We start from the raw sequence: 27,834 nt of genomic DNA on the forward strand, positions 1-27,834 counted from the left end.
CACAACCTCAGCCCTTAGCTGTGTGCCAAAGCACACAAAGAGCAGCAAAGGAGAAACTGCCACTGGGGTGGCATTGAAATGGTCCTGGAGTGCTGGTGCGTGTCTGCCACCTTCACCACGTGCCCCAGGCAGGGTGGAACAATGGACCCTGCCACTCCCAGCTTACCCAACAGTCCAGCAAAGAAACTTGGAGGAATTTGAAGAGGAATATGATTGGCGTTAATGTCATGCTTTATAACAACATAGCTATAGTATTTTACCACTGAGAGAGAGAGAGAGAGAGAGAGAGAGAGAGAGAGAAAGTGGCCCATGACAGGTAGAATGGATCTGCCACTCACAGCTGGGCCATGGTGTTCTGTTGAACAGAATCAGTGTCGTAGAACACCCTCAGACAAGGCCAGTCTGTGACTGTGATGGACCAAGACAAAACCAGGCCACTGCGTCATCATGTCAGACACAGACAAAAGACCACCATCCAACCACAAAAATGGCCAGCCATCCCTCGATCCTTGTTAATATGCGTGAGTGCTGTTGCTTTACTAACCACAGCTTCCGTCTCCCTCTGCTCTGTTCTTCTTCTAGATAAGAACTAAGATAATCACAGACGAGCTCTCGCTCCGTGCCAGCATCTGGTCCAGAGCGAAGCCAGACTCAACTTCCTCAGAGTCTCCCCCAACATCACTGAGTGAAAGCCCAAATCCTAGAGTAAATCCTTTCTAGCACCCTCTTACCAAGATGCCACGTGGTCCCCCTGGGTGTGTATCCTCCCTCGCAATGAGTCCAAAGAGGCAGTCTCACTCAACTACAGGCGTGTTGCCGATGGGGTGGGGTTGGTTGGAGGCGCTTCGTACTGTATCTCAGGTAGTTGTCATGGGAGCCCCTTGCCTTCTTCCAAGCTCCCGACCTTTATTTCCCACATTCCCACCGCGCGTGGAAGAATGTGGAGATCAAGAGAAGAACCCTAGAACCAGACTGTTAGTCTTTGCCTCAGTTAACTGATCTATAAAATGGGGGTGACGATGACGTTCAGGATTGCTGTGAGGATTAGGTCAATTTCTATATGTGAAGCACTTCAGTGGTGCCTACGCATGTAGTGTCTTGGGTTTTATTAATTATTATCAATTTAGCAAACATTTGTGGAATATCTAGTGTATGTCATTGTACTGTGCTAGAACATGGGGATTAAAAGCTGGCTTCCATCCTCCCAGAAAGTACTATAGTCGGGAAAATACAAGGAAACTGTTTTACCCCATGGATAAGAGCTAACATAGAGGCAAACCCAGAGAAAAACATGGCAGGACCCTCAACATTGGCCTGGGAAGTCAAGGAAAGCTTCCTGGTGGAGGCGGCACCTGCCAGTTCTCGGTTAGTGAGTAAGAGTCTCCAGGATGGGCTAGGTGTCAGGGGGGAGGGATGGGATATGAGCAGAAGGGCATTGGCAGCCCCTCAGGCCTTAGTGTCTACAGGTCAGGGGCACCAGTTAGACATCTTTCTGCCCCTCATCATGGCCTGGCCCAGTGCCTGACAAAGCATGTACTGGAATGAACAAATATCTAATACCAAATCTGACAGGTTTCCCACAAACCAGTGCCTCCTCTGACCTTCCCGTCTCATACTCTGACTCACTGTTGTCCCAGGTCCCGGCCACCTCAAAACCACCCTCGATTGTTCCTCCTCATTCACTCTTGTGGCACGCTGGCCCCCAGTTTCTTTCTCCCCAGTGACGTGTGCATTGGTTGCTTCCTTTTTTGTCCTCACCACTTCCATGGCCCTGACGGGCCACCTCCACGTCTGGCTGCTGCAAGATTATATTGATTTTTAAAATTGCATATGTATGGTGTATTGTTTATGCATTTCATTTCCGGGTAATAAAAGGGTCTTTACAAACAGAGGCATTGGCTCGGAGAGGGCCGAGGACCATTGGCATGGGCCAGTGGAATGTTCCTCCATCAGGGAGGGAGTACGTGGGAGCGCACGAAGCAGCCATTCCTGGGGAGCACCCACCAGCTGCCTGATGTCCGCAGGCAGGTCCTGGAGCACAGGGTGGAGACAGTAGGCAAGCCCAGGCCCCTGAGAGAGAAGACTGAAACTGGGTTCAGGGCCCGAGAGGCATGTGGCGGGTGACCTGCCCAAGTTCTACAAAGTCAGAGGCTCGACGTAAGGGTTGAAGGTGAGGGTACCCTCACGAGACCCAAACTGGGAACTGTAAATGTACAGCTTTTGGTGATTATGGATATCAATGCTGTGAATATTCTAGTACATGTGTTTTGGTGAACATATGCCCACTTGTCTGTTGCTAAACACCCCTGAGTGAAACTGCTGGGCTGTCGGGGTTGCCTGGATTCAGCTTTAGTAGACAATACCAAGCAGTTTTCCAGGGAGGTTGAACCAACTTACACCCCCCGCCTCCAGCCAATGTACGAGAGTTCTGTTTGTTCCACGTTCTTGCCCACATTTGTTATTTCCTGTCCTTTTCATTTTAGCCATTCTGGTGGGGTGTGGAGTGCTATCGACCCAATGTTCAGCCGCTGCAGAATGGATAAGTAGATTGTGGTTTGGTCACACAACGGAACTCTCTTCAGCGCTAACAGCTACAAACGACAACCCGAATGACCCTCACAAACACTGTGTTGAGCAAAAAAAGCCATACACAAGAATTCATATTGTCTGATTCTATTTATATAAAGTTCCAGAATAGATACAATGAGTCCCTGGGGTGAGAAGTCAGAATGGTGGCGAGGGAGGTGTGCAGAGATTGGACAGGAGTTTATGGGGCTTGTGGATGATGGGGAGTTGTGTGTTTTGATCCAGGGGCCAGCCTCTAGGGTGTGTTCACTTTGCAGAAATCTGTTGGGCTGTGTGCTTATGATCTATGTCCTTTCTGTAAGGTATACTTCAACATTGAACATACCCTAACATCAAACATGGGCAAGACCCCGTGTTCAATAAAGCTATCAGGGTCCAGGGCCCCCGCCTTCATCTCCTCACACCCGTGTATTGAGTCATTAGACTGTAACCCTTTTGTGAGCATGGGTGACACCAAATGGGTGTGTAGAGTCTAGGATCAAGTATGTGTTTTAAATCAGGGCTCCGGGTCTTGTATAGTCCATGCCACCTTGGGCCCTGGATGCCCCCTCCCTGAGCCTCCCTCTGAGGGGCACCATCAAAGTAATTAACAAACACTTCCTTCTCCTCCTCTGTTGGAGGTGTATTATGAGTCTGGACTTTTCGTTCCTTGTCACATCTACAAAGTGACAAGTCAGTCCACGAAGAAGGAGACATGGACTTTATTATGGTCATGGTGTCCATACCAGCTGCTTAACCATCTTCGTTCAGCAAAGGCCGGGGGAGGGCTACATCAAGTGGCAAACAGACGGTGCACTCACATCTAACTGGTTAGAAATCCCATTCAGAAACCTGGAGTTTGCGGCATGGGTCTCCCTAGGGTTCAGGGGACATGACAGAGGTCCCGACACTGTCGGGGCTATGAGCAGCAATTCTCTCTGCACAGCTCTTCCCGGCCTGGATCAGAAGAAGCGTGGCAGCCACAGAGCATGCTGCCTCCTGACGCCCCCTCCACCCCCGCTGTTCCCACCACCATTCTTCAGAGGAGGCCGAAGCCTGGTGAGTACCTCAGGGCTTGTGAGAGAACAGACACACGGGCTCCCCAGTGCCCACCACACAGCCCCCGCCCCCAGCTTCCCCACACTTGAAGTGAGAAGCCTCCAGATTCTTTTCGAGGGATCCAACCCTTTACTCTCACACAGCAGGTTGAACTCTAGAATGGGCATTTTGCAGTTTCCTGTGTGTGTCCATTCTCCCGCTGTCATAAATAAGTTATGGAGGGAGATTCTTGTCAGCAGGAAATTGGATTTGGAAAAGCGTCCCATCTCCCTGAGAACAATGAGGTGAATTTATAACTTTCTAGGCTCCCTTCAGTTGCTCAGAACAGAATTTCCCCTTTCTTCCCAAGTATTTATGAAGTTCCCTTCCACAGCCCATGTTTAACATAGCCTGTTTCTATGAGGGGGCGCAGGAAATGGTCCCCCTATAGTCATACTGAGGTGTGAGAGGGAACAGGATTTGGGAAGACAACAGGCCAGAAGAGTCTTGCGACTTGAGATTCTTGAATTTTTCTGAGAATTCTTAGACCTGTACTGCCCAATGCAGTAGCCACTAGCCATGTGTGTCTTCAACACCTCTCATGTGGCTCGTTAGAGTTGAGATGTGCCGTACGTATGAAATACGCACTGGATTTTGAAGACTTGGGATGAAGAAAGAAGGTAAAACGTCTCAGTAATGTTTTAATATTGAATAGATGTTGAAATGCTATCTGGGACATGTTGGGTTAAATCTATTATTAAACTTAATTTTATTTCCTTCTTTTTCCTTTTTTTAACGTGGCTACCAGAAAATTTTAAGCTACCTAGGTGGCTTGCATTTCATTTCTGTTGGATGGTGCTGGCCTAGACATTAGGCAAAGGCCCTGAAATGAGCTTCCTAACTCCATCCAAAGGGGCTCTTCTATCTCTATAATCTATTCAAGCCAGGAATGTCTCAGGAGAGAACAGGAACTTGGGGCTCAGAAGGTCATCTTCTTGGGACACCCACTGGGGTGTCAGGGAACCACCAATCTTGGGGACTGGATTGGGAGGCAGATCTGTGTCCAGGGGTAGTGACCCTTCTTCCGTCCCCCACGTCTGACCCATGACCATGTGTTGCTTGCATTGAAGCTTCTCTCCCCAGACATGAAGAATTTCATCCTGGAACTGGAGACCACACAGTCCTCATGTGTGCAAGGATCACTCGGCTCCCCTGGGCCCCCTGGCCCCCAGGTTGGTGCATTCCACCAGACCCTGTCCTGCTGTCTTCTGTTCAGAGCAGTAAAACCCACTGGGGAGAGTCTCTTAGAGCTGCCCTCTTCAACGCGACATGGGGGCCGTTTTTCTTTCCCTAGCTCACCTCCGGCTCCAGAGCCACGAGGTGAGTATACGGATTCCTCTTCTCTGGGAGAATGCTGGCCTCCCAGCCTTGATATCCTCACCTACACAGCGGAGACAGTAATTACCCCCACGGTACTGGATTTGGGTGGTGGTGGTGAGGGGACCAGATGAGCTGCTGTCTAGATGGATATGATTATTATTATTATTATTATTATTATTATTATTATAATGATCATCAGACGCTTGACGACAATTGGTTGCCCCTTATGTGACCATTGACCAATCCCCCCCCGCCCCCCCCGTAAACCAAGAAGTGCCTGCATTTGGCTCAGGAAAGCGGAGGTAATGGGGAACTTGTTAGTCTGAGCCTCATTAGACACTGTGACCAGGCAGCCTCCCCCCACCCCACTAAAGCTAAAGGAAAGAGTGAGGAACAGGTGAAATGTTAGAGAAAGGATTTTCTAGGCAAACAAGAGTACCCTCCAGAGACCCTGTCTCACAGACCCTGGCTCCCCTGGCTTGCTGGGAGAGGGGGCCCAGCAAGGAGGACCGCCCCCTGGCTTGGGGCTCGGGGCCTGCCGTGGGGAGATGAAAAAGGGTACAGGCAGTATAGTCAGTTGCCCAAGTGCCTTAGGAATTCTGTCACCCCCCCTGGGTGACCCCTCCTACGGCTTCCCATCCCAGGAGACTAAGGCCCTGCAAGAGGACCCCACCTGTATCTCCTACAGTGTATCATACCAACATTGTCCACCCAACACATATCTCTTGGGTCCTAAAGCATATCAAGCTTGTTCCAGCCTTAGGGCTTTTGCGCTCGTGGCTCAGGCTTTTTGGAATGTTCTTTCCTCTGATTTTTACCACGGCCAGCTCCTTCATTACTCAGAACAGTTTATAGGCCACCTCCTTAGAGATGCCTTCCTCAACCAGCCAGTCTACAGTACCGTTCCCTGTCATTCTCAATCCCGATGACCTATTTTAATTCTCCGCACAATTTTCTCATTACGGTTTTCTTATTTTGTTATTGTGGTCGGTCTCTTTGGTCTTTTTATAAAGTATAAGCTCTATGGCGAGGACTGGCACACTATGGCCAATCAGATCTGGCAGCAGCCTGTTTTTGTAATTAAACTTTATTATCTCTGGCTGCCTTTGTGCTGCAAGGGCAGAGGTCAGCGGCTGTGACAGAGATGCTGTATCAGAGGCGTAGTTTAAGATATTTACTATCTGCCTCTTTACAGAAAAGGTTTTCCGACCCGTGGTCCTAGAGCAGGGATATCGTCTGTTTTGTGCCCGGTCTGTACCAGTGCACGGGTTCTTGTGATCTCTCCATAAATATTTATTGAACGCAATAAAGAACACAGAACAGGACTTTGAACCCAGAAATGGCCAGAGGCTGCCACAGAGGGGCTAGGAAGTCTGCAGAAAAGCAAGATGGACACCGAGGAGCACCTCCCAGGTGGATTTCTATCTTCCCACCTCCGGCAGTCTACACTGGTGGATCTCAGAATGCCTGAGAGCCACACGGCATGGGAAGGAAAGGGGGATTTTCTGCTGAACTCACACCCTCTCCAGCCCTGCTTGCACACCTCTAACTCACGTGATCCACTTGAGTCATTCAGAGAATGTGCTGCCCAGCTAGGTGGGGTGGGGGTAGTGGGAGCATTTGCAGCCACTTCCATTCCTTAGAACATAGTGTAAATGCTGTTCCCAAGCAAAATGAGGTCTGTGAATCAGTAACAAGGGCGTCCTCTGGGAGCTTGTCAGACATGCACAATCTCATTCTCTCCTCCCCTTCACACACCCCCACTCACTCAATCAAAATCTGCATTAAAAAATATTTTTAATGTTTATTTTTGAGAGAGAGCAAGTGGGGAAGGAGCAGAGAGAGAGGAGACACAGAATCCGAAGCGCTGCACGCCGTCAGCTCAGACCCCGACGGGCTCAAACTCACAAACTGGGAGATGGAGAAGCTTAACCCACTGAGCCACCCAGACACCCCCAAATCTGCATTTTAACAAGTCCCCCTAGTAAAACATCTGCACATCAGAATTTGGAAAGCACTGAGCTAGAGCACAATGGCCTGGTAAAATCCTTCCAGCCCATTTTAAGAAATCGAAAAAACAGGCTTGAAAATAAGAAATGAGAGAATGGAACAGCGTTCATCCTTGCAAGGGGACTGGACCGGTGGCAGGCACACTGCCCTGGGGCTCCCTGTCACCATGGGCTCCTAGACTTTGGGGAGCAGGGAACCTCTGCCCCTCTGAGTCACACTCTCTGGGAGCCCTGGCACCCCCTAGGCTTTGATCCTCAAGGACTGTGTACCCTGTACGCTGGGCTATCAATCCAAGCTGGCCCTCACAGCCCTGAAGTAGGGCCAGGTGCTGGGGCCAGCGCAGTCCCCAGCAGGTCACTGGGCAAGTGGCTGGGGAAGTGGGGGTGAAGCCACCCTCCCAGGAAGCCCTATTTCCACACAAGGGTGTCCAGACCAGGAGTGAGGAGGGAGAGAAGCGGGGAGGGGGGGAAAGGTAGGGGGAGCAGGGGGGCTTGAAAGAAGAGGTAAGGTGGAGGCAGGGGAAGGAGAGAAGGGGAGAGTGGAAAGGGAAATGAAATGATGACTTTGCCTCTTCCCATCCCGCAAACAGGAAAATAAATCAAAGTCTGGTTCCCAAACTTAGCTGTACATTAGAATCCCTGAGAGCTTCGGGGCACCTGGGTGGCTCAGTCAGTTAAGCAGCCAACTACAGCTCACGTCATGATTTCATGGTTCATGAGTTCCAGCCCCACCTCAGGCTCTGTGCTGACGGCTCAGAGCCTGGAGCCTACTTCAGATTCTGTGTCCCCCTGTCTCTGCCCCTTCCCTGCTCATGTTCTGTCTCTCTTTCTCTCCCAAAAGTAAACATTAAAATTTTTTTTTTTTAATTAAAAAGAATCCCTGGGAGATTCAAAAATTCCTGATGCCTAATGCCCCTTTCCTTGAGATTGTGATGTAATTGATCTGGGTTGGCTTGGTCAGGATTTTCAAAAGATCCTCAGGGGATTCTAATGTGCAGACAGCTTTGGGAACCACTGAGGGGACTGTTTATCATTTGGACAAGTCTCAAAGGAATCATCTTTCAAACAGGCTTTGTGGTAGGTGTGTTCCCCAGCAGATCATGGGGATAAAATTGCGGCCTGCTACAAGTTGATGGATTTCCTCTCTGCCGTACTGGGGAATTTGGAAAACAGTCAACCGAGCATTTCATAGACGCGTGAACAGAAAGCAGCTGCATATTGGCTGTGGGTGTGGCAGGCTTTAGTGTAGTGGGTGCTAGAGTCCCTGAGCTGGAGTCAGCCCCACTCCTGGGACTGGGCAATGAGACAAAACGCACCATTGCCCACATTCTTAACGTCTTAAAGAAGGCTTTCACTGCACCTGGTGCCCATAGATCCAGCACAGAAATTTCTAAGTTGGCTGCTCCTGTGTGCAAAGAGTATCTTCCCTCTTGTCAGGGCCCCAGGGGGGCTTGGTTGAGAGCAGCTGAAAAGCTATGAGAGGTGGTGACGCATCTTGTTTTCTGCAAACAGCATTTCTTCAAGACTCTCTAGTTGTAACCATGGCACCCCTGGAAGCACAGCTCAGGGAAAGTTACCAGAGGACAAGGAGACTGGGTTGGAGGGCACAAGAGGGTCCTTCATGGGGACCTTGGAGCCCCGAGTCTGCTAGAGGGAACCACGCTGCTAGAGGAGCCCAATGCACCAAGAGCCTCCCTCTTAGTCACGCTCCCCTCCCCACCCATCCTGCCTTGTTTTGATGGAGACCTTTTCATTTCTTATCTTGATTGCATAGGGTCCACCGGGACTTCCTGGCAAGATAGGACCAAAGGGAGAAAAGGTATGAGCCACTGCTTTCTTCAGTCCACCCCTTCTTGGTAATTCCAGCCTGTTTCCTGGGGATACCACTGAGAATTTTCTGGTTGAGATTTCAAAGAATGTGCTAATTCTGCCTGAGAGAGTGAGGATGGGCTCTGTGATGGCGGGGCTGCTGCTGCAGGTGTGAGATCCCACTGGCGTATTTCAGCTTGGCCCACTGACATGGCAGGGGTGCTGTGAATGGCCAAGCAACCAAGCCACATGCTCATGCCCAGCCGTCAGCCCTACTAAGCTCTGTGCTTCCAGAACTTCTCTTCCAAAGAAGCCTCTGCTTACCTGTCTTCTCCATCCACAGGGGGAGCTTGGCCTACCAGGAAGAAAGGTACGGTTCATGCTGTTCTGTCAGCATTGCACGGGCAACTGTTCTCTGTGTGTGTGTGCGCGTGTGTGTGTGAGTGTGCGTGTGCACGCACCCACAAGTACTCTTAGGGGTAGGGGCCACCAGCCGTACGCTTCCTTAGACTCCAGTATCCGGGTGGACAATAATGGCACTGCCATTCTGATGACAGTGAGCTTTTTCTGCCTGTTCTTTTTTTTTTTTTTTTTTTTTTTTTTTTGAGAGAGAGACAGGGAGCATGAGCAAGGGAGGGGCAGAGAGAAAGGGAGAGGGAGAGAATCCCGAGCAGGCTCCACACTGCCAGCACAGAGCCCCATGTGGGGCTCAAGCCCACGAACTGTGAGATCATGATCCGAGCCGAAACCAAGAGTCAGACACTTAACCGACTGAGTCACTCAGGTGCCCCATTTTCTGCCTGTTCTTTTGGTCGAGAGCCTGCTACTGCCAGGCATCTGGACCTCTCCCAGAGGCTGCCAAGCCTGCCCAAATTTCCCCCAACCTCAGACCATCTCATTCTGCCACCCATTAGGGAAATCATCCAGGGCCCCAACCAGTGGCACTAAATGACTCTTACTGTCTATTTGATTAAACTGGAATAAAGTGCAAAACAGAAGCCAATAGCTTTTGCCTTTTGGCCCAGCTGAAATACATAGGAGTCACTTAAGGTCATAGGGACTTTGAACCAAACACATGTTACCAAGGCTCTCATTCAGGTCAGGAAAGAGTAAACCAGCAGCCACTCACTGTGGTCAATGGATGTTGGCACTGAAACTGTAGGTCTCAGTGATAGAAGGCGGTGTAACACTGTGGCCAAACAAGGTGCTTATGATTCTAAATATAAATTATTAGTTTTCTGGTTAAATGTTCTATTCAGATGGTTTCACTATCAACAAAAGCCTCAAACAGACCTTTGCAAGCAAAATTACATCCCTCAAGGACACAGATCGCAGCTCCAGCCAAGGCACAGTGGTTTTCTGAAGCGCTGGGCTGGAAAGCATTCTGGGATGGTCTTCATGCTCAGAACTAACGAGGGCCGTGATCGCTTAGTGATGTCTGCCATGAAAGTGGGAGGCAAGAGTAGAAACGAGGACACGTGTTAGCATTTGTGATCTCCAGTTTAGGGGTTGAGCCTTCCACATGTCTAGTTAGGCTAACTGTGAAATTAGCCAGTGGGTGCAGAGGTTGAGATAGACCCCAGGTCCCCGCCCCCACTTCCTCTTGTAAGGTTTGCTCTTGCATGGCTCCTGGCTTAGGTTGGCCTCCCTAGAAGCAGAGGTAGAGACCACATATGCCATGTAGAAGTGAACACATTAAGGGAGTTCTCTCAGAAGGATCCTGAGGGGAGGGGAAGCCGGATGGTGCTGGGGAAGAAGCCCAGCTTGGGTGTGGTGTCAGATGAAGTCTGTCTTTAGCCTCATTGCTAGGGGAGCTCCGGTGTGTGAACAGCCCCACAGAGCTTATCCTGTCCTGATATAAGGGAGCTAGGTTATTGGCCGCAGGGAGAAGAGGTGCATGAATTGCCGGGCAGCTCCAATTGACCATTGGCAAATTCCACAATTACAGGTTGCAGGAATGTGTTGTGGCAGGAAGGCAGGTAGCCACTGGGGGGATGGGCACAGTGAGCAAGTGAAAAAGATCTTGAGGGAATACCAACAGCATCTGCTGCTGTACCCCAAGCAAAACCCCACCCCATTCCATGCCATATCCTTGGGGAGAACCTGTTGGAATGCAAGGAACATTTGGGTGAGTGGGCAGGTGATTGGAGGTCATCAGCCAAGAAGTTTAGAATCCCTTCTCTATCACCGTCCTTTGCCACAACACCCCCCCCCCGCCCCTGCACCTTCCATTTCTTGAGTAGAATAAGAGCTTATGTGTTGACATAATATAACACCAAAGTCTTTAACTTATGTGTAAGTGACCCAACCTTCTAGGCTATCAGTCATTGGAGGGTGGGGATGAAGGACCTAGAAGCCATGCTTAAGGGCCCCACAGTCCCCTCTGAGCTCCCAAAACAAATCTCATTTCCTGGAAGGAAGGAGACAAACCCAGTTGTCCTGACTTTTGTTGTTCATTTTTGAAGGGTAGACCTGGCCCCCCGGGTGTTCCTGGCATGCCTGGGCCAGTCGGCCCTGAAGGACCCAGGGTAAGTATGGCACACTCTCAGGGTTCATGTGATATCAGAACATGAGGGGGGATGTCAGCCCCCCAGCCTTTGGCACATAGTGAAACTTGTTTCCTTAAGAGGAGGAGGATGAAGAAAGGATAAGGGCTGCCCAGAGGTCCCCAAACACTTGGGGACCTTAACTTGAAATATAAGACCTTGGCCCGTCCAGCAGCTCTGCTCCTATGAGCGGGGGTGGGGGGGAGAATTGAAGGGCCACTCCCCTCTTTCACAGGAACCCCGGTTCTCCTTTGTCCTCAGAGGTAGCCTGAAATTCTTTGGTTTCCCTGAGATGACCCATGAGGTGCTTGTGTCTGGAAAGCTGTGCGGGAGTTTGGGGGTTGAGGGTGATGGGCACTGGCCAGCTGGAAAGACTGAAATCCTGCATTTAGCTAAGCTAAATGCTGATGAAATCCCTTCTTCAGACAGATGATGGAAAGCTGACACATCCACACCCATACCTTTGTTTATATTCTTCTCCCTTTGGTCAGAGACTATTGGGTGCAGATTTGACCTGCAGAAATCAGGGACGGGCAGGTGAATGTCACTATCTCCTCTGATTCAGTCACCAGCTGTATTTATTACACAGGATAGAAAACTGTGTTCCCAGTCCTCTTAGGAAAAGTCCCAAGGATATTTTTCCAAAAATCTACTTTATAGGTCTGAACTGTCCACTATGGCAGCAATTACCCATATGTGGCTACTGAGCCCTTAAAGTGTGGCTGGTACAACTGAGGAACTGAATTTTTTATTTTAATGTAAGTTTGAATTTAAAAACCTTTACTCAGTTCAGTTATTTGAAAATACGTAGGCATGTTTATAACAACTTGAATGTGTGACTCTGCTGTTTCAGTATAAATTTTATGAAATCTAAATACAGATCGAGTATTTTGGATGAAAATTTAATGCCTGAATTGAGATATGATTTAAATATAAAATACACAACAGATTTAAAATATCTATTCTAAAAATCAGATTGTAAAATATCTCATTAATTTATATTGATTATATGTTTAAATGATAATCAGATTAAATAAAATATATTAAAGTTGATTTCACCTGTTTTACTTTTTACCTGTTTTATGTAACTTCTAAAAAAACTCTAAATTAAGTATGTGGCTCATCTTATATTTCTACTTTTTAGCACTGGTATAGAGTTTTTAGCACAGAGGGTGCTGAAAGTTCCAACTACAAACCATTCTGAGGGGCAACAGAGCCCACCCATGAGTCTTAGCCCCCTGTCTCCGTAATGCATGCCCAGAGGCTGATGTTCACTCTGTTTGACTGCAAACCTGGGGTGAGAATATATGAAAATGCCTGAAAGGCCCTCCCTATGCAGAGCATAAAACAGGTGAAGTTTTCTGGGGTGTTGACCTTTAGTCCTGTGAGGCCCGAGGCCCCCATGCTCTCTCCCCGCCCTCTCAAAACCTACTCCAGGAAAAGATCAAGCATTTGTAGCATATTAGCATTTAGTTTGGAGATCTGCTCTGCCTTGGGCAATTTCATTTTACGTTTAATCTCAAATACCAGAACGAAGTGTGAACTATGGAGCCTTGAACCCCTGGGAGTGAGCAAGGGAGCATGTGGGGTCCTCAGATTCACAAGCCAGCCCCAATGCCCCTAGTTCCATCATGATCTTGCCCATGATTTTCCTGGTTCTGTTTCTCTAGTAAATGTCACCGTTGGTCGTTTTCCCCATCTTCTTCTGATTCCCCCAGGGTGAAAAAGGTGACCTGGGTATGATGGGCTTACCAGGGTCAAGAGGACCAATGGGCTTCAAGGTCAGTGTGTTGGTCCAGACGGACATTCCCGGCTCTTCTCACTAAGGCTCTGGAGCAGCTGCTGTCCACAAAGATGGGGGCTGGGTGGGGCTGCTATCCTGGGCTTGGGGAATGTCACAGATACCAGAAAGCCCAGTGCCAGAGTGCTTGTCTTTACCAGCCCTTTGGGGGACACCATGCCTGGGATGCAGGGGCATACAGATGTCCTTCCTGTTATTTTCCTGGGCAGGGAGGGTCAAGCCTCTGAACAAGGCAGATGGAAAACTTTGTTCAGGCCTTTGGGGGTACATAGGGCTAATGGTAAATGCACTTTTTGCTTTCTTTTAGGGCTACCCTGGATCCAGAGGGGAAAAGGTTAGTGCTTGACTCCCATGGCTTCCCAGAGCCTGGTCTGGGCTATTGACTCTGGGGTCAGTGATGAGCAGAAGACAGGCCCAGGTTTCTCTTAAGTTAGCACCTATAGTGACCATTCCTAGATATCCCCCTGTCCTTTGTCATTGGACTGAGAGAGCAGGGAGGGGCCTCCCAAGGCAGGGCGAGTAGGTTAGGGAGGAGCTCCCAGTGGAGGTAGAGGCCCCTCACGTGGAGCAGATTAGTAGCTGAAGTCTGTACTGGTGGAGGGGAAACACAGCCTGCCTGCAGGGCACTGGAGGGAGATGGTTGGTGTTGTCTGTAGACCAAGCTTCTACCACACAACTTTCTCATCTGTCAGAAACCAAACCAAGTAAAAAAATCCAGCCAGAACCTGGGGACAAATTTCCCACAGGAGGAGAGAGGATCTGGGACCCAGAATTTTCTGAGAGTTGTGTTTTATTAACGCAAGGGTCTTTGTGGTCCAAATAAAAGGTAGACCACAAAACATTCCTTCCCTGGGCAAGTCACCTGAGCCTACTTCTTTGCCTGTAAATGAGTGTGTTGGCTTAGGGAGCTTTCATTTTGAAACTCTCCAGTTTTACCCCAGGGTATTAACTCTTTGATTCCCTCCTGTGGTTTCCTCCTAGGGATCCAGAGGTGAAAGGGGTGACTTGGGTCCCAAAGGAGAAAAGGTAATGGCCTTTGCATGGAATGATAAACTACAGAGGAAATGGCAGCCCTTGCCCACCGCCATCTTGTGGGCTGTCCTACTGACTGACTGACTGACTGACTGACTGACGGCTCTATCTTGAGAACAGCTGACCACACTCTTCCACAGCCCTTTCAAGCACTATCTCAGAGGCAGTCACTATGTGTGTTGCTCTCTTCACAGGGTTTCCCGGGATTTCCTGGAATGTTGGGGCAGAAAGTAAGTACTTAGAAGTAGTAATAATAGGCCTCAGTAATAAATTGGACCTTCTTAGCACCACAAAAAGAGCTCTGGGCAGGGAAAGTGGGTTTCGTCATGGAAGGTTTTGGTTTGGAAGGGGAGCAGGTTGCTGTGCATGTTGGTGAGAGGGTGACCGCATGGTCTGAGACCTCCCTCCAGTTCAGTGGGAGGGAAAGGATGCCCCGTCTGGGTAGAGAGGACTTTCTTTGCATTTCCTGCCTCTTAGAGGGCCATGATAATGTTCAGAAGCAGCAAGCGTCAGACAGTTGGATCAGATCTGAGCTGCAGTGGTCGAGGGCCCCAGCGCGAAGCACAGGCATCTTTGGCCTAATGCTTTTGTTGAAGACCCTCAACCTAGACCCTCTTGGAGGGCAGTATGTGTACTGTCAGAGGCACACAGAGCTATTTTAACTGGGTGACAACAACTCTTTTTTATTTGCATTTTTTCATTTAAATAGTTAGCTATTTAGTGGGATTTCATGGATATCTTGCTGGGAACAAGTCTTAATAAAAATAGGAGTTCATTCAATTGACTTTAAAAAATATCCAGCCACTAATAGTAGAGCGGTGTGCCGATATGACAAAAATTGTGGAAGTGGCAAGTGACTAATAGATTTCTGGAAACTTTTACTTAGGGCCAGGGTCTAGGAAGAAAGGGGGGTGGTGAGAGGGGGTGTTGGGATAAAGAGAGCGTACATAAATGTCCCCTAAGAACAACTGTATCTAACATAGTAACTTGAGTAACAGGGGTTCCTCATGCTTAAGGCATTGGCCTGGGAGATGGTCATTTTCACCTGAGCCTCAGAGAATAGTATTCTTCAAACATGCAAATGCATGCTTTCTTAGAATTCTAATTGTCTTTCAAATTTATCTTAAAGTTTTCTTTTTCCAACTTGAATTAACAATTTTTATCTGACCTGCTGTCAGTAGAGCTTGCTTGCTTATTTATTTGTTTGTTTATTTATAATGTTCATTTATTTTTGAGAGACAGTGACAGAGTGAGAGCAGGGAAGGAGCAGAGAGAGAGGGAGACACAGAATCTGAAGCAGGCTCCAGGCTCTGAGCTGTCAGCACAGAGCCCGACATGGGGCTTGAACCCATGAACTGTGAGATCATGACCTGAGCTGAAGTCGGATGCTTAACTGACTGAGCCACCCAGGTGCCCCAAGCATATTTAAATAATGTCAGTCATCTGCCATTAATTTATTATTATTTATCACTGCCTTAAGCTGTCAAAAAACTGTTCGTGCTATTCCCTAGGTGGAGTGTTGGATTAAAAATAATTACATAAACAAATTAAAGGAAACATTAAAAGAGAAAAAACTAATTTGATTTAAAAATATTAGGCTAGGTTTTCATTCAGTGCAACAGGGAACATCAGAATAATAAATTACTGTGGAATTAAGTATGACAGCTGGCCTCTGCACCATTTACTAGGCTTGCCATGTAGAGTTCTCTTTCCCTTTCATGGCAGGCTGTTTTAAGACAGAGATGATATGATAATGGTAATTAGGTCTTAGAAATTAGATCAAGAACTTACTGTCTGCTTTCAGTTGATGAAGAGAGGGGCCACACTTCCTTCTGCCAATCTTTAAAAAAAACAAAAAACTTACACTGTTTATGCTGCTGTTTTTCCAAGCCAAACAAAACACCCCCTGACTTCCTCTAAACAACCAAGGGAAATGGTGCATACATCTGCATAGCCATGTAGAATCCATGCTGTTCTCCCACACTCCCTTTCTGTCCAGATGCTGGAGGACACGACAGGTTGGCAGGAAATCAGAGGTTTAAGGGCAGTTCTTGATGTGGCAAGAGTTGATGGCTTGGGTAGGGGCCAGTTTGTTACGTTGGCTGAGTGACCGATCATTTCAGAGCTGTATTCTTGATCCTTACTCTTTATTAGTATTTCCTGAAATTTTCTATTATGTTATACCTCCCCTGACTTCCATGTGAAGAGCCCACTGGGTGTTTATTGTTCTGAGTGCCTGGAGGAGCTCTTTATGGACACTGGATGCTGACTAACCGAAACTCCCCCGGTTGCTGTTGCTAAAGTTAGCTTGTTGGTGGTGCGTTCTGGGCTGTGGAAGGATAACTGGAGGTAGGAATGGTGTCCTGTAGGCTCCGTCACCCAAATAAACAGGAAGTGGGCCTGGAATCCTAGCAGTACACGAGGAAAGAGAGAAACTATAGTGGAGAAATGGGTTTTACAAAAGGTTGGCCTTAAACTATGGAATTCTTCCATTGGTGCTTTTGGTTCTGATTGTTCAAAGTAAGGCTTTTCAGTTAGAAGTATTGCTTCCAGGGGCACCTGGGTGGCTCAGTCGGTTAAGCGTCCAACTTCGGCTCAGGTCATGATCTCGTGGTCCGTGAGTTCAAGCCCCGCGTCGGGCTCTGTGCTGACAGCTTGGAGCCTGGAGCCTGCTTCTGCCTCTGTGTCTCCCTCTCTCTCTCTGTCCCTACCCTGCTTGTGCTCTCTGTCTCTCATCAATGAATAAATGGTTAAAAAAAAAAAAAAAGAAGAAGTATTGCTTCCATGCCTTTTGCAGTGATTGAGCATTTGAATATATGTCTGGAACATTTTTCCCCACGGTTTTCATCTGAATCAAATGAAAGTGAGCTAGAACTGAAATCAGTTTTTACAGAAGAGTAAGGAAGTGTATAACCCTACATAAAGGTCCTTACGTGAGCAGAAACTTCCCAAAGATGATAGTTGTCAAAACTGTGTCCAATCATTCAAAAACTCACAGATTTGAATTTGTGATAAAAGCGAAACACAGTACAACGCAAAATTGCAAATAAAAGAGAAAGCATTTTCCCCTGGCAGTTTGCAGCGTCACAGGCATACATATCACGGAAATGCAAGAATCTCCTACTTTGGCTGTTTGGGATGGTGATTTGGGACACCAAAATATGTGGCGCCCAGGAGCTGTCTGTCTTGGAGAATAAGTAACCCACCCAGGGTAATCTTTCCTTTCTCTTCCTTGAAAAATCTATCCACCTTTCACATGACCTCATCACTTTCCCAGTCTCTCAGACTGTCCGATTGGAAAAGGTCTGGAACGATCAAGTGCACTGCCCTCATGACCAATGATTGGTCTGTCTACAGACGGACCTGCAGAGGAGTGCCTGCTCCACATGCACAGATTCCTCTCTTCCTTCTCTTTCTTCTTTCCAGGGTGAAATGGGTCCAAAGGGTGAGCCTGGGATAGCAGGACACAGGGGACCCAGGGGAAGACCAGGAAAACGAGGCAAGCAGGTAAGGATCCCAGTGCTTACCACGCCCCTGAGGTCATTCCCTCCTGATGTAGGCAGATGGGATAGAGAGGCAGACAGGTGGAGCCAATCAGCATAGGCACAGTCCCCAACATCGTCTAGGCTGGTGGGCAGAAAGAGCACCACTTCCAGGAGCTCCAGCTTCTCTAGGCTAACGGAGGTTTGAAGCAGATGGGCTAGAATGCTCCGTTCAAACTGTGTCCAAGGCCAGAAGCAGGAGTGGATCTTTGCTTCATACGAACAGGTCGACCTTAACCAAAGCAACTGGGAATGGAAGCCAGATCTTGTTGTTTACCCAGAAAACTTGCTTTTTGCCTCAATGCTCCAGACACAAATGGAGTTTGGGGGAATATCCAAATATTTCCTTGCTGTTGAAAGGTCTTCTGAGTCTCAACAATAGAGTGGTTTTTCCCTACTCGGGCCCCTGAGCTGTAAGTGACTCTCTTTATGGGCACTATTAAGGGCTTGGGGAAATTGTTCATTCTGAACGCTCCCTGGTCAGCAGGCACTTGTGACGTGAGAGGGAGAGGAAGGATGAAGGCACATTTGCCTGAGCTGCCTTTAGAGCTGTATTGAGTGCCTCGGAGAAGCTTCTTGTCTTTTCTCTAATGGACAGGCATCATTCCTTTACTTTTTTGGTTGTCTGTTTGTAGACTTTCACCTCTTTTTCCATTATAAATGTAATATGTGATCATCACAGAAAACTTGGAAAATTCAGAAAAGTAGAAGGGAAATCATCTGAAGACCTAACACCCAGACATAACCCTGTTACCATTTTGGTGTGTTTCCTTCCAGTATTATTTCTTTGTGAACTTTCTGGTTGTTTGTTTCTTTTATACCCAATATCTAGTTGTTGTATCCTAAAACTTCAACTTAAAGCCACACATTTTTGCGCATTCCTGCACATATTTATTAAGCTCTTTTAAATGTCTGCATTGCATTTTGTAAATGAGTAAAGCAGTAGACTGCTTGGACAAGAGAGGCCTAACTAAAATTATACACAGATGCTGAGAGGTGAATATCTTTGGGCACAAACCTTTTTCCATTCTTATGTTTTTATTCTTTTCTTAGGCTGGGTCCATGGTTCTCAAACTTTAGCTTATATCAGAATCACTTAGGGGGCTGATTCGATACAGATTTCTCTGCCCCAGGTGCAGTGGTTGTAGTTCCAAGTTTGCCTCCTATTGTCCCCAGCACCTAGGCCTTATTTTTTAGAGGATCTGATGTAATTGACCTGGCATGGGGCTTTAGAATGGGTTGTTGTGGGTTTTTTTTTAAAGCTCTCTATATGATTCTAATATGTAGCCAACGTTCAGAACAATGATCACAGTGTGGAGCCAGTTCTGGTCTTTTCCAAGTGAACTTAGGAATGACACAGGCTCCAACCCCAGATAATACAAATTCCATTATAACTTTTGAAGTCGTAATGGTCCAGTTCAGTTTTCGAGGTTTTACAATGGCTGGCATGTCCATGACTTCACAATGATGCCACAGATACCAATGTCCTAAAACCTAGGCTCAGAAAAAGGAGGGAAAAAAAAGGGAAAATATTTTTCTTCCCTACTGCTCATCCCATGCAGAAGGCTTTATGCTTGAAGTTCTAGAAGGCTTCTGTGCTTCTAGTGCCCTTCTGGGGTGGTATTTGTCTTTTCCTGGTGAAGGCTGGAGCCAAGACAGCTATTTCTTGACACTGTTGAGAATGATTCGGTTGGGACATTCTTCAAACTACACCAGTGCCATGTGTGGGAGCTCAGAGAAATGAGCTCATCCTTCCTACAAGATGTTATAAACAAGCTGAGTGTGCTCTGAACCTTCACTGCCTGTCTAGTCAGCAGATACTTGGGTTGTTAGCTTTGGGAGCCTGCCATCGTGGTTTTTTTTTTTTTTTTAAACGTTTATTTATTATTATTATTTTAATGTTTATCTATTTTTGAGACAGAGAGAGACAGAGCATGAACAGGGGAGGGTCAGAGAGAGAGGGAGACACAGAATCTGAAACAGGCTCCAGGCTCTGAGCTGTCAGCACAGAGGCCGACGCGGGGCTCAAACCCACGGACCACGAGATCATGACCTGAGCTGAAGTTGCCTGCTTAACCGACTGAGTCACCCAGGCTCCCTAACGTTTATTTATTATTGAGAGACAGAGAGACACAGAGCATGAGCAGGGGAGGGACGGGGAGATGGAGGGGCACAGAATCTGAAGCAGGCTCCGACCTGTCAGCACAGAGCCCGACCTGGGGCTCAAACTCACGAACCGCGAGATCATGACCTGAGCCAGAAGTCGGACGCTTAACCAACTGAGCTACCCAGGCGCCCCTGTTGTTTTTTTTTTTTTAAATCATGAATTAGTTTCCTAGCATAGAGTCTTATACACCAAGTGTTGTCAGGCCAGTGGTGCTAAGAGTTTCTGGAGGTTAATGTAAGTCTATCCAACTCCTGGAATCAGAGATCCAGAAGGGACTTCAGGAGATTAGAATTTCACAGCCAGAAGGATTTTAGAGAACACCTCATCTCTGTCTAGTCACAAGGAACCTAAGGGCCAGGGAAGTAGAGTGATCCCCAGCCAAGTGAACTTCCAAGCCAGCATTGGAACTTAGAGTTGAGACCTGCTTCCCTCCACACACCTTCTCTCTTCACCTTCATGCTTCAGCGCTTGCCTTAAACCAGGCTCAGGGAAACAGCCCTTGACTCTATGATACAAATCTTCAGTTAAGGAGACAGAGCAGCTTCTTTGAGAGGGATCACCAAATTTTATGGCAGTAAAGGAATAAACAATGCCTTTCCTGGAAAGCACTGCTCAGTGAGTCCTGCTCATAGAGATATGGCTTGTTCTGAACAAATGACAGTTATGCAGAATAATCCATTATTGCTGGTGTCAGAATCAAGGAGTACCTTCCAGCCCCTTCAAGCTGTGGCATTTCCTGTGCTCATAGATGATGTGGCTTTTAGAAAAACAAGCCTTAACTGTGGCTATATTAAGATGGTGTGACCTCCTTTGCTATTCTGGGACCCATCTTAGTTACCAAGCTTCAGCTTGGGCCAAGGATTAAGAACTCCTTCCATCAGGATGGAATTGGAAATAAACTCTGCCCTTATAGGTCCCATATTAGGACTTTAAGAACTCCTATGAATGAATGAATGAATGAATGAATAAATACAACAAAAGAATTTAAGAAGTCCTTGGACATTGTCAAGAGGTTCCCCAGAGCCATGTTGACAAGGCAGCAGGCCACATGTCACTGTTGTGATTGAAAAGGAGTACCCTGCCTGCCTGCTTCCCAGACTTGGGGAAGATTATGTTTCATTACATGGGCAAGCTTGCCAAGGCACAAGTGTAGAAAGGGGATCCAGGTCAAAGATGTCGTGCATCAATCACTGTCCAGTTTAGCACCAGCATACGAACACACAGTAAGCAAATTGTGGAGGGGAAGAATCTACAGATCTTGGTTTCTAGGATCATTCCTAAGAGCAGCCCTAAGGAGGAAATCTTTGCTCTTGACCCTCTCAGAAGAGGCAGCAAAGAGAACATCCTATGTGGAATGGCTGCAGCTACAGGTGTGGCTCTCTTTAAGAAATTAGGCCTTTTCTAACCATGTGGAAAAGATGAAAGCAAACTAGCTGCTGTGATCATCAGCTTGGCTTCCTTAGCCCTTGGTTCTGTGCAAAGCGGTTTTTCACCTCTGAGATCTTTGTTAGCCTTACAACAAAGCTGCGAAGGTGTGTGCTTACTGGCCCCATTTTACAGATGAGAAAACAGGCACAAAGCAATGACGTGAGTTACCCAGGGTCTCATGGCCAACGTGAAAATCCAGGTCTCTTGACTTCCAGCTCACCAGAACTGCTTCCCCTTTGTGTTGTCAGTATCTTCCTCCTCCCTCATTTAATCTGGGGAAGAGAGGTGAGCAAGACAAATTCGGGCCCAGAGGGAGCTTATGTCTCATGGAGAGACATTATGAAAGGACCACACAAATATTGGTGCATTTCTGACCTGGATAAAAGCCTGGAAGGAAAGAGGCCCAGTTCTGAGAGGCTGTGACCGGGAGAACTGACTTAGTCTGGCAAGGTCAGGGAAGGCTGTGCTGCAGTGACATTTTACGTGAGAGCTAAAGGCTGGGAGGCAGTTAACCAGGCAGAGGAGTGGAGAGCGAGTTGGGGCAGAGAGGAGGGGGGAAAAAAAAGGCATGATGCCCTTGAAGACCAAAAACACCAAAAGGCTGGAACGTGACTAGAAAGGCCAGCCATACAGGCCTTTGTAGGTGAAATAAGGATCTGGGTCTTTATCCTGAGAGCAACGGAAATTCATTTGATGGAAACAGGTCTTGTGGTAAAAGAAACATGGTCTTGGTGAGCAAGCAGAGCCCTGAGGCTAGGCCCAAGTCTGCTGCCTCAATGCTAGGTGACTTAATGTACATCTCTGCTCTTTCCTGAGACTCCGTTTCCTTCTCTGCCCCGTGAGAGGAGTGGGTTGGGTTGGTTGCTTTCATCAGTCAGTGCCATGTTTCCAGAATAGAGCAAGAAGTAATGTCTACAAACTTGTAACCATCACAATCTCAAATGTCACTTTCCCTGAGCTTTTTTTTTTTTTTTTTTTTTTTTTTTTTTAAGTAGACTCCATGCCCACTGTGGGGCTTGAACTCACGACTCTGAGATCAAAAGTCACACGCTCTACCAGCTGAGCCAGCCAGGTGCCCCTGCCCTGAGCTTTTTAGGAGTTTGGGGGTCAAGGCTTCTGGGGCTGAATCCTGCTCTGGGCTTCTGCTCCAAAGTGCAAGGCGGTCCCTGATTTAGACATAAATGGGGAAAGAAGTTTGCCATGTCATGTTGTCATAACAGGCTCTGCCTTTCTCTCTGTCAGGGACAGAAGGGAGATAGTGGAGTAATGGGCCCACCAGGCAAGCCTGGGCCTTCTGGTCAACCTGGCCGTCCAGGTCCCCCAGGCCCCCCGGGCCCCCCATCCACAGGTAAGAGCCACACTGCTTCACTTGATCCACAGTGTTGCCCTCCTGGCCAACCTCCCCAGAGAGGGCACAGCAGAGGTCTGCCTTGTGTTTTGAGTTAGAAACTACCAGAGATGCTTTTAATATATTTATAATTTCTCCATAGCTTGGCTCATTCAACTTCTACACAAGAGAGATAAACAATGTCCTGACTCTGTTGTAGCATTTTGGAGAACAAATAGAGGAGGAAAAAAAAAACACAAAAACATAATTACATTGGTGATGTCATTTATACTTCAAGTGAAAAGTAACAGGAGCATTTTTCATCAACTAACACCTTTTTCTAGAAAAGCCGTTCATGGCTCCAAGCAATTTACTTAATCCTAGAAGTAAAGATGATGTGGCCGATTTTTCTATCTTATGTAGTGTTGTGAAAGCGTCCTTGTTGGTTTACACTGAATATACAAAGAAACCCTGAAAAGAAATCAAAGTCTGCCATCGAAGAGGGCATAGATACACTGCTTGTTTACCTTGTTTAATTTGATGTGCTAAACCTGTTAGTTTGTTCCCTCGTCAGCTCCAAATATGGCCTTTCAGAGCACATTTCCTGCATAAACACAGCATCTCTAGGTCTGAGAAGACTCTTTACTATGTAGGGTTCTTGGCTCTCAGTTATACACAAGGAAACAAAGCAATTGGTATTACAGTTTTATTCTTAACTTAAAATGAAGGCATTTTAAAATTCTACATTGTACTTTTCCTCCCTGGGTCTATGGGAATATATTCACAACCATGTAATGCAATGGTCTAGAAATGTCATAATTTGTTAGCTCCTTTAAACCAAATTAAAGCTGGTTCTGAGATTCTAACCTTCCAGGATGCCAGGAAAATTCCATCTCAGGTATTAAGAGGTTCTCTCCACTCCTCTAACTACCTAAAAAGATTTGGGCGAAGATCCTGGGGATTATGGCAAAAAAACATCAGGGGAGTTCCCTCCAGCCTTTGATCTGCCTGTTCACCTCTGAGATGCCTGCTATCCCAGGCCACGTGGTCCAAGGGTGCCTGGTGACTGCCATATTCATGTCATGCTTGGGTATCGGAACATTTCCAAGCCTGGTCCCTGTGGTTCAGTTTTCCAAGAAGTCCCATAGCTATTCCTTCTGAGACCTTCCTTACCTTATCTCCAAAACACAGGGGGTCCCTCTCTCTCCATGTCTGGAGTCATCTCCCCTCTTCTGACCTCCAGCACCTTACTTCTCATATTCCTCATGCACTGCCACCCGTCTCAGGAGCTTTTTTCTTCTGAGAACAGAGGGCAGGAAGGCAAAAGTCTTCACATAGTACCTGTTTTCGGCAAGGGCAAGAAAGCACAAAATCTTGCTACCTCCTTGAAATTGGGAGAGGAAAAAGTGAGAAAACAAATGTCAGTTAGTACGACAATAAGTTATCTTGCCGCACCTATTTCTGTGCTGTTAAGGGAACTAGATTGGAGATGCATCCTGGGCCATGTGTCCATGCCCCACAGTCTGTTTCTGGGAATTGACTTGACGATCCCTATGGGGGTCCTTCCAACTACACTTGACCCTCGAAAAATGTGGAGGTTAGGGACGCCAACCCCAGCACAGTTGAAAACCCACATATAAGCTCCTGAATCCCCCCAAACTTAACTACTGATAATAGCCTGCTGTTGGCTGGAAGCCTTCCTGATAGCAGTGGATTAACATATACTTTGTGTGTTATATGTGTCATATACAGTAAGCTTACAAGAAAGGAAGCTAGAGAAAAGAAATGTTATTAAGAAAATCACAAACAATAGAAAATGCATTTATAGTACTGTGGTAAAAAATCTGCATCTAAGAGGACCCATGCAGTTTAAACCCATGTTGTTCAAGCGTCCGTTGAAGTCCTCTTCCTCGCTTCTGGCATGAGTAATGTTCTTCTCAAGGCCTAGGATCATGAGCTGCCAGCCCCAGGGACCGAGAGCATGGCGCGAGGCCTGAGTTTTCTTTGGGGAGGACTCTCTTGGCCCTTGAGGTATTTAAGCAGTTCACAAAACTGAAGAGAGAGCCAGGCTCTTGGGGAGCGGTGTGGATGCAAAGAGAGGTCATTAGGCCAGCCTTCTGGTCCACCCGATGAAACCGTCTTCTTCTGTCAAAGCCCTCTCTTCAGTAAGGCCTTCCTTGGTCCCTAACAGGATGGGTCTCCTTTCCCTGGGCCCAAGTACATATTGCCTCTCTGCTATGGCCCTTCACTGATAACTTTTCTGCAGATGTGTTTCATCTTCCTTCTAGATAGCAAGTCCTCGAGGCAGTGTCGATGGCCGGTCAGCTTTACCATCCCATGGCACCTGGCAGGTGGGCAGGGCAGGGCTGTGCACCACAAGCACTCGCAGACATGGGCCATTTTGGTTCTCAGGCTGTCCCCCCCAGGTGATTGCATAGCAGGCAAGCAGGATGCAGTCCATTTCTGACTCAGGTCCCCTTCCTGTGCCTTCTTATGAGTCACTTCCCTTCTGGGGAGCCTCCCAGAGTGAAGGGGCTAAAGAAAATGGGGCAATCATCCTGCTCTTTGGAAACTTTTTTTTTGAGGGGGGCAGGGTGCAGGGTAGGGAAAGAAGAGGAGGGAGGAATTTAAAAGATAACCTAGACCTGGGGCCAGTTGGATAATCATCAAGAATGGGAACAGGCCCCAGAAGTGATTCCTGAGACTATCTCTGGAGTCTGATAAAAGTCCCACACCCACTCAGGACAAATACATGTCTTATCTGTGCCCAAGATTCTGCACACTGCTTCCCAGAGTTCCAGAACCCCTGCCCCAGATCCATCTTAGAATGTCTTTGGGCTCTGTGAACCACAAGTCAAACAACCCTGGTCTTATCCAGCCCTCCCTTTATAGAAAAGAACTTTGAACCTCAGAGAAAAGGGACTTCCTGGAGGTCACAGAGCTGACCGGTGGTGGCCTTGCCCGGCCCAGAATCAGTCTGTGGCTCCTGGTCTAGAGACCCTTCCCACTTAGCCATGCAGCCTCTGCTGAGGCAGAGTAAGAGCTGGGGGTGATGTGGAGACTATTCTGTGGTCCCTCCGCCTCCTCGCCGATTCCCATGTCAGGCCTGCTCCCGCTGCACAGCCAGCAGCGATGGGAGGCAGTCTGGGCACAGATGGAGAGCCAGGTCTTCTGGCTCCACGGGACGATGGATCAGGCAGGCCCGCTGGACCAGCTCTGAGAGGCCGAGGTGGGGCAGTTCGAGTTGCTGTGCCCTTCAGTGGATCCTGGCAGGAAACAGGCAGGGGTAACAGATGCCCTCTGACAGCTGAGAGGAAGCGGCAGGGAAACTGCAGTGGTGGCAGGAAGCGGGCTCCCTGCCACATCCTGTCACCCTCTCTGGAGGCCACCTCTGGTTCTGGTGCCCAGAGCTGTGGGGCAGGACAGTGCTGGGGGGAGGTGGAGGGGGAACTTTTTATCACCCAAGTTACAGAGAAAGAGGTGCTAGGAGGTGGCCGAGGGAATCAAGGCAAAATGCCTCTAGGATGTGATTTGAAGTAACCAAATTACAAATCTGAGTGAGTCCTTCCTGCACCCGGACCGGGTATAAGTGAATCACTGTGGTACCTGGGAATTTCCAGCTTCCTGCAAGCATCAGTATTCTTGGACTTGGTCTTTTGGTGGCATAGTGTGAAGTCATACATGAATTCAAATCTCAGCCTCACCACTTATTGGCCGGACAGTGGGACCAACGCCTGACCCTCTCTGAGGCCATGGTTCTGGAGGAGTTGTTGGGGTCACAGAACCTTCTCCGATGCCACTCGCACATCCTTGGTTACAGAGCATTCCCACTTCAGTTCCCCGGGGGTGATAATTACCCAGAGTATTCCTGGGCTGGTGGAGTCTGTGTCTTTCTGGGCTGTGCTGAAAACATCAGAACACGGGACTGGAGCTCCTCCTACAGCGTTGTATTCTTATTTCTTGTTCCAGCAACTACCACAACCTGGTATGAAATGTTGGCAATGCCCGCCCCCGCCCCAGCCCTCGTACTGGCATTCTTCTGATCTTGGACATATCTGTCCACCAGCTCAGGAAGGCTCAAGGTTGTGGGGAGGGTATTCCCATTGGGGTTTCTTCCTCTAGCTAACGCTGCTTCTTTGGGTTCCTGACCAGACCTTTCCCCTGGAGTCATTTTACTTTCTGCCCTTCTGGAATCTGCCAGCTGTGTCCCTAGTTGCTGGCTGCCTTGGGAAGTTATACAACCTGAAACCAGTGACTGGCCTCCAGACTTCCCCTTACTTTTCCAGGAGGAGGCATACTTCCTTCCTTCCTTCGTCAGTCTCTATGTTTCCTCTTTCCTCTCTCCCTGTTGGATGGCTCTTGCTCTCATTCTTTTCTGCCAACCGGGGTTTTTAAGCCTTTTCCGAACACCTTTTCTTTCCAGTGAGTCTGCATCCATTCATTCCATCATCAAGCATGTATCATGTCCCTACTGTGTATCCCACCCTTGTGAATGAAAATGGGCATCAACCTTGCCCTTGTGGAGCTTATATTCCACTGGGGGAGATTGACCTTGATCGGATAATCTCACAAGACACAAAATTGCAAACAGAGATAAGTGCTGTGAAGAAAAGGCATAGGGAACTATGACATTATCCAAGTGAACGTGCCAGAGTGCGAAGATTCAGAAGGCTTCCCTGCAGAAGTGATATTTGAATCCAGATCAGAAGCTAGCTGGAAGGCACCTGAGGAAGGAGGGATGGAGGGTGAAGGAAGAATAATCTAGTAGGGAAATGGCTTGTGCAAAGACCGTTTCCTTAGACCAGCGTTCGCGACCTTAGTATACACTGGAATCATCTTGAGAGCTTTTAAAAGTATGGATGCCTGGGTTCTATTCTCTGCATTCTTAATGGAATTGGTCTGGAGTGTGGCCTGGACATTAGGACCTTTAAAAGTCTAGGTGAAGACTACTGCCCAAGCAGATCACCCACATTGCAGGGAATACATTTCCTAATCATATACGTTCACGACACTCTTCTCAGTACCAGGGGAGAATAAGTAGGTGGAGCATTTTCAGGCATTCCATTTTCTTCCAGAAGGAATGAAAGAAACCCACCTTTAGAAATTCCTTCATAAAGATCTCACAAATAAGGACAAAATAAAATGAATAAAAAAATAATAGAAGTTGTCAGCATTGTGTTCCTTAGATCC

The 27,834-nt window shown here is 47.7% G+C and overlaps 2 protein-coding genes across 5 annotated transcripts in view; both read left to right on the forward strand.

Moving 5' to 3' along the window:
* The window catches only part of HACL1 (2-hydroxyacyl-CoA lyase 1), a 93,584-nt gene extending 89,960 nt beyond the window's left edge, over positions 1 to 3,624 (forward strand). Inside the window, exon 21 of the transcript XR_009261741.1 lies at positions 3,512 to 3,624. The gene's annotated coding sequence lies outside the window, so the exon portion shown is untranslated. The remainder of the gene's footprint in view (positions 1 to 3,511) is intronic.
* Positions 1 to 27,834, forward strand: part of COLQ (collagen like tail subunit of asymmetric acetylcholinesterase) — a 76,821-nt gene that overhangs the window by 24,410 nt on the left and 24,577 nt on the right. For all 4 annotated transcript variants that reach the window (XM_058729846.1, XM_058729849.1, XM_058729848.1 and 1 more), the window contains exons 2-12: positions 3,512 to 3,624; positions 4,734 to 4,835; positions 8,767 to 8,811; positions 9,145 to 9,171; positions 11,267 to 11,329; positions 13,066 to 13,128; positions 13,456 to 13,482; positions 14,130 to 14,174; positions 14,375 to 14,410; positions 17,607 to 17,687; positions 22,560 to 22,665. In XM_058729846.1, coding sequence (XP_058585829.1) covers positions 3,512 to 3,624; positions 4,734 to 4,835; positions 8,767 to 8,811; positions 9,145 to 9,171; positions 11,267 to 11,329; positions 13,066 to 13,128; positions 13,456 to 13,482; positions 14,130 to 14,174; positions 14,375 to 14,410; positions 17,607 to 17,687; positions 22,560 to 22,665 — 708 coding nt within the window. The remainder of the gene's footprint in view (positions 1 to 3,511; positions 3,625 to 4,733; positions 4,836 to 8,766; positions 8,812 to 9,144; positions 9,172 to 11,266; positions 11,330 to 13,065; positions 13,129 to 13,455; positions 13,483 to 14,129; positions 14,175 to 14,374; positions 14,411 to 17,606; positions 17,688 to 22,559; positions 22,666 to 27,834) is intronic.

Source organism: Neofelis nebulosa, chromosome 5 (assembly GCF_028018385.1).
Source record: "Neofelis nebulosa isolate mNeoNeb1 chromosome 5, mNeoNeb1.pri, whole genome shotgun sequence".
NCBI lineage: Eukaryota > Metazoa > Chordata > Mammalia > Carnivora > Felidae > Neofelis > Neofelis nebulosa.